This window comes from Apis florea, unplaced genomic scaffold (genome assembly GCF_048593485.1).
Source record: "Apis florea isolate Af1SG1 unplaced genomic scaffold, ASM4859348v1 contig_2190_pilon, whole genome shotgun sequence".
Classification (NCBI taxonomy): domain Eukaryota; kingdom Metazoa; phylum Arthropoda; class Insecta; order Hymenoptera; family Apidae; genus Apis; species Apis florea.
In genome coordinates, this window is record NW_028256541.1 from 1409999 (window position 1) to 1417040 (window position 7042).

Here is a 7042-nt window from a genome sequence, read left to right on the forward strand (position 1 = left end):
AATAATGAATTTAAGAAATATCTGAATTCCTTCCATGCATTCTAATTTTTGTTTTTTAGGTTCGTAAGACTAGCGCTTTAACCACTGTTCTTACGGGTTTGAGAAAATACACGAACTATACTATTCAAGTATTGGCTTTCACCAGAGTTGGGGATGGTGTACCTACGACTGTAACGTACTGCCAAACGGAGGAAGATGGTAAAGTGTTTCACAAGCTAATCGAGAATGAATAAAAATTTAATAATTAAAACATTTTCAATTTCTTCGTTGTAGTGCCAGGTAGTCCAGCAGATATAAAAGTGGTGGTTAGTTCGCCGCAGGCACTTTTTATCTCTTGGCTTCCACCTTTAGAGCCAAATGGAATTATTACAAAATACAATTTGTATACAAGGTAAAAAACAATTGTATTTATATAGTTTCTTAATACGAAGTATATATTGCAGTACGATTATTTAAAAGAATGTAAAATCAACAGAGTCGTGGATGGTCGAGAAGAACTGAATCATGGTAAACGAACACTGCCAGCAAAGAATACCTACTTTGAAGCGACTGATTTGCAGCAACACGTGGAATATCAATTTTGGGTGACCGGTAGCACCCGTGTAGGCGAAGGTCAAAGTTCCAAAGTAGCTGCACAAGTGCCAACCAATCGAGTACCAGCTAGAATTACGTCTTTTGGTGGCCACGTAGTGCGACCATGGAGAGGGTCTGCCACCCTGGCTTGCAACGCGGTTGGAGATCCTACCAGAGAGTGGTACAAAGGTCAGGGGGAACAAATTCGCACCGATTCAACGAGGAATATACAAATTTTGCCATCTGGAGAACTCATGTTGTCAAATTTACAATCACAAGATGGGGGAAATTATACTTGTCAAGTGGAAAATGCTCAAGGCAATGACAAATTGCATTACACTTTGACCGTACAAGGTAAAGTTTAATTTCTGGAAACATAATACATACTATTTCAATTTTCTTCCAATTCAACAGTGTTTTTCCATTGTTCAAACCAGTGTTGGAAATTATTTTTGTGAAACGTTGTTCAGAATTTTCATCGTTTTCGCCTTTTGTGATCATTGGCTTTATAATATTTTTCTCCATTTCTTTTTTTTTTTTTTTTTTTTAGCATTAACGACTATAGTTTCTTACTTGTTATTCTTTAAAAATATAATAGAAGACATTTTTGAACATAGATTAAAAACAAGCAACCAACTTATCATAGACTCGCGAAATTTAACTTGTTCATAAATAAGAGTATATAAGAATATTTGCATTCTTTGTTGGATATTGTTGAAATAACAGTAAAAGAATCATTCTATGAATTTTATTGATAACACAAATTTTTAATGTGATACAAGAATAACTCTTTTTATTCATAGTGCCACCCAGCGCGCCTGTTCTTTATGTAACGAGTTCTACGTCGAGTAGTATTTTATTGCACTGGAAATCTGGGCACAATGGTGGTGCTTCACTCACAGGATATACATTGTATTATCGAACAGCGCACGGGAATTTAGACGAATTACAATTATCCCGTCACGCTACAAGTCATGAATTAAAGGTATAAGATTTTGAATAAAAGACTTTCAAATATTTCAATCAATATATTTCGTTTGAAACTTATCAATGTTAATAATAGATGAATAATTCAAGCGCTTTATTGATTGTTAGGGTCTCTTATGTGGGAATACATATCAATTGCACTTAACGTCTCACAATAAAATCGGAAGCAGTCCATCGTCACCAGTTCTCTCGGTCAGAACTCAAGGACAAGCGCCAGGAATACCACCTGCCGCAACATTCCTCAGTCCAAACTCAACCACACTAGTTCTCAGGCTTCACGTGTGGCCAGATAATGGTTGTCCAATACTCTATTTCACAATTCAGTATAGACCCATCAACGAATTTCATTGGACATTGGTGTCGAACAGCGTGAAAATGCAACGGCGATTTGTCGTGACAAATTTACAACCAAGTTCTGTTTATCAGCTGAAAGTTGAAACTCACAATGTAGCTGGTAGCAATCAGGCGGAGTTCACGTTCGTAACTTTGACGAAGGAAGGCGGTAAGCGGTAGTGATGTAGCTATTCTTCTTCCAAAATCAATTGAAACTGAATCTCGTGTGAATTTCAAACAATATGACAAATTTGCCTAAATTTTTATAATTTTAATGATTATTTCTCAATCGTCTCACACTGTTCATTTATGGATGAAGAATAATAATAGTTGATGGAAACTAAACTTAGAATAATTAGAGAAAACCAACTTAATCAGATTGGTGAAAATATTCAAGTTGAAAGAATTATATCCAAAAGCACTGTGTTCCTGAAACCTTGCAGAACCTCCACCTCCAGAACTATCAAAACGTGGAATTGCTTCGACCGTGCCATTTTATGCGGATGTGAAAGTGATGCTGCCTCTGATTGTTGCCACTGTTGCCTTAGTTGTTGCTGTTGTGATCGTAGCTCTTCGCTGGCGAAGCAGTAAGTTATTCACATTTTAAATCTGAATTAATTATTAATTAATTATTAAATATCGTTAATATATTTTATATCGCTATTTTGAGGTAAATATTAAAACCACTATAATATTTAATCATTTTTATTTTACAATAAAATATCTATATTCGTCGAATCAATCCGATATCCATTGCCAAAACTTTCTTACTGAATAATTGACTTTCTGCTATCACAATCAAAAGTTTTTCAATAAAAGTTAAATTCTGTTTAAAATTTTATTCATTCGACTCGAAGCTGACAATCAATTATTCCTCTTCAATTTTTGAACAAAGCAATATTTGTTTATTTCTCAGGAATGTGTTAATGACGAATATAAATTATTCCATTCTTTCGTCTTGTTTAGTCCGATCTATCCGATCTAGTGATCTTTGTATATCTTTGTACATCAGGATATCTTGGGGATAGAATGCAGCGTCCCATGAAGGAATCTCAGGAGAATCAACAAAACGCTGAAACCCAAAGGGAACGTTATTACGCGACAATTCACAAGGTGGCTTTACAACAAGCGGCGAATACGGGTGGAGGGCCCGACAAGATTCCAGGTGAACCTTTGTTACGATACGGACGACAGCCAGGTTTGGTACTATAATTGTTGTTCAGGTAAAAGTCGCACGCGTAGCGCTGTCCACTCGAAAGGGCAGTTAGCGATCGATTACAGTTCACAAGCGAAGATGGATCACATCTTCCTTTCATCATTCTACACCATCGTCTTTTTTCTTTACCTGCACTTCATCACGAACGATGTTTCATTTATTCTTCACCATGTTCGACATTTCATCATGCATCGCTTTTACCTTTGCTAATCATCCTCTATAATATTCTATAGGATCGTACTCTCCCTTAGGACGCCATTTTTTGAATAAACTTAACGAGGAGAACTCATTGAGAAAATGTTTACGAATATATTTATAAACTTCTAAAAATATATTGTGATACATTTGTAAAAATACATTCCTAATTTAATTACTAATTTATTCCATTCTATAATTTGAAATATACTATTTTCTTTTTTTATCCTTAAATTTTAATTCTTAGAAATATTCTTTTCAATTTTGTTACAAAAATATTAAATTTAAAATATAAGAGTTCTCCTCATCGATCATAGTTGGCCATTAAAAATTAGAAAAGAAGAGTAATAAAAATGGGGGGGGGGGGGAAAGGATTATTCTTTGTGATAGAGTGGAAAATTGATAGTCGCATAAAAAATTCATCCCGACGCGATTTGAAAGGTAGGCAATGCCTCTGATGGGTTACAGAGACAGCGGAGGACATCTCGCCGTACGCTACGTTCCAGCTTTCGGAGGGTGGCGGGGGAAGCCTGGCAGGGTTGGGAGGGTTGGGAGGACTGGGAGGCGCGGCGGAAGCTTCAGCGGCCGGTCTCCACCCGAACAACACTCTTCTTCACAGTTTCATGTATCACGAGCACGCCATGACCGAAGGGTGCGCAAGCCCTCCACCTGCAGCAACGGTAAGTGTAAATTGATTTAGATTAATATTTAAAATAAGTAAAATGATGTTCAATAAAAATAATATTTAACAAAATAAATATCAAGACTTTGTAAGTGTTCTAAAAATTCATAAGATTGTCATTTAAAAAATATTAGTAATAAGATGTTAGATACATAATTCTGATATATTTTTCTGTACATATGTATTTTAGCAATATTTAAATACATGATACTTCCATTAGGGAATGGAAGAATACGTAATTTCTCAATTGGAAAATCAAATAACTTTTTAAAAATTATGGGAAAATCATAAAATATTTTATTAGATAATTGTAATAATTTTTAAAATGAAATTTAAATTTCTATTTATGGATGTTGAATTATTAATATTGTAAAATTTAATATAACATATCAAATATTCTTTAGATGAGAATAATTTTCTTTACGCTTTATATCAATATTTTATAAATAGATTGCGAATGTTTATGCAATTATAACATATCAAAATATATTTATAAAATTTATAAAATAGATTACATACGTACGTAACGAAACATATCTATAAAAGATGTTTAGCTATAAGCAGAATATATATAAATAATTTTATTGTTACCAACTATTTATTATAATGTTTGTTATGAGTTATTATAAATTATATTACGTAATTCTAATACGATATTTTTTAATTCTTATACGATATTTTCAATAATAAATTATTACGTATTATTTAAAAAAATTAATTTGACTATATAGGTTTTATATAGATTAACAGTTTTTTTATTAACAATATCAAACTGCATTAAAAAAAAACAAAATCGACTTTTATTCGTTTTCTACAAAAAGAACTAATAACAAGACAATATGCATTCTTCGAAACAATCCAAATATTTGTTGCTGTAAATAATGACAAAAATTAAAATAATTTTAATACACTTGAAATGTAATTTGGAAATCAAAAAAAATACGAAAAATTGTTAATTTATTTGTCAATTATTTTATAGTTTAAACATTGATATATAAAATGCAAAAAATATGCTCAATATACAAAATAAATATGCAAAATAAAAAATTTTTTAAATCTCCTAATGATAAAACATTATGTGTTTATGTGTTTATCATATCAAATTTCATTTGTTTATCTATTTCCTATAAAAATATTATGCATTTGCATAATACTTAGAAGTTATTACAATAATCTTTTTTCAATGATAATTTATTTATTTTCATTTAAAATTCTCATTAAGAAATGTTACCAATTGTAATAAAAATAATAATAGTAATAAAGTAAATATTTATTTAATATAATTTAAAGATTATAATATTTTAATATATTAATATGATTTGATGATGATTTAAAATAAAAATTATGATGTGAAAAAATTACATTTTTAATTTTTAAAATGTTAAAATTATTTTTTCAATGTTCAAAGAAATGCCAAAAATATTAAATTTCTGTTTATTAAATGAAAATTAGAATAAATAAAATAACAATGTTATTTATAAATTCATAATATATGATAAATTTAACAAAGATTATGTTTTATATTTTGATTAATATTTCTCAACAATTTTTTAATAATATGTTTTTAATAAGAAAAATAATATACATAAAAAAATAGTTAATAACTCTTTATAAATCTTAATATAAAAAAAAAAATAAAAAATATCTTTAAATTATTCAAAAAGTTTCAAGCAATCATTAAATATTCATTAAATAGATCTTGATAATGCTTACCGAATTTTTAAACATACATAATTATATTTCTTACATTCTATTGTAATAATTCTATACATATTTACATATCACATATTATTTTTGCATATTAATTATATTTTACATATTGGAAAAAAATAAATAATTTTCATTATTCATTTAAAATGAATTTCGATGAAATTTCTTACAAACTTATAATTTATTTGAAAAATATAATGAAACGTTTCTCTCTAGAATTTGTTATAATTTTATCATGTAATAGTAAAAGTTATTATACGATGATATCATTGATAATTGTTATATACAATTATAATGAAATGTGTGTGGTGCAGAGTATGAAGAGTGTTTCGTCGAGGAGACGACAACAGAGAAAACAACAAACGCCGGGCGATGTCGAGAGCGACGAGAGCGAGTCTGACCCAGATCAGCTGACGAGCTCTCGCACAGAGTCTTCCAACCAGCTAGACGCTGGCAAACTCAAACACAGTACGCCTAATTATTCGCTTTCTTGTCCTATGATCAATTAATTCGTGAAATAACGAGAATTCTTCTTTTTAGTTCGGGCCGTTTCCGATTTCATTTACCACGGTACGTCGAGCACTTCTTCGGACATCTCACCCATGTCAGAGCAGAAGTCACTTCCTCGAAGAGGACGTTCTAGGTAATTGGCATATTTTTTTCATAAGTATTTGTCAATTTTTTTATAGATCGTTCAAACAAAATAGATAGAATTCATTATCATTCAAGTTATCATTCATTTCATATTCATAATTCATTACGTATTCGTAACACATCGTGCAGAGCATAATTTTATATATTTTACAGTGAATAATAAACAATTTGATGTAAAAATCGCATACTTGGCATGTGTACAAAAGGAAAAGGATTAATTATAGAGATTAAAATAGAAAAAAATAATAATTGACATGCAAAAATGTTTATTGAAACTTATTTTTTTTTTCAATTTTGCAATAAATAAAAATAGATGACGATGTCGTTTCATTTTACCGTAGTGTTATTTTACAAAATAAAATTACAAAATTAAATTTATAATTTGAAAAATAAATATTTTACTTAATATTTTTTGCACGTCGATTTTATGTATGTTTTAATCTTTAGAATCACTCCTTAAATTTTCTTTCCATTTCATCCAGACATTTTAAATAATGAAAATAAAATGAAAAAAATCGAAAATTTTATATCGTTTCTCTTTACGTCAGAAATATGAATATATAAATTCTTTGTTTGAGTCATGGGTTTTTTAATAATTTTCTAATATTTACCTTCAGTTCGAATTTTGAAATCATTGGCTTCCAAGAATATTAATCTCAAACAATTGTCTTTTATTCTACAATATAAACTAT

General features: G+C 29.8%; 1 protein-coding gene across 1 annotated transcript in view; it reads left to right on the forward strand.

The window, feature by feature from the left end:
- Dscam2 (Down syndrome cell adhesion molecule 2) overlaps nucleotides 1–7042 on the forward strand; it is a 183340-nt gene that overhangs the window by 167962 nt on the left and 8336 nt on the right. The window contains exons 20-29 of the mRNA XM_012495693.2: nucleotides 60–198; nucleotides 274–391; nucleotides 476–927; nucleotides 1377–1558; nucleotides 1669–2062; nucleotides 2337–2480; nucleotides 2906–3091; nucleotides 3773–3984; nucleotides 6011–6164; nucleotides 6237–6339. Coding sequence (XP_012351147.1) covers nucleotides 60–198; nucleotides 274–391; nucleotides 476–927; nucleotides 1377–1558; nucleotides 1669–2062; nucleotides 2337–2480; nucleotides 2906–3091; nucleotides 3773–3984; nucleotides 6011–6164; nucleotides 6237–6339 — 2084 coding nt within the window. The remainder of the gene's footprint in view (nucleotides 1–59; nucleotides 199–273; nucleotides 392–475; nucleotides 928–1376; nucleotides 1559–1668; nucleotides 2063–2336; nucleotides 2481–2905; nucleotides 3092–3772; nucleotides 3985–6010; nucleotides 6165–6236; nucleotides 6340–7042) is intronic.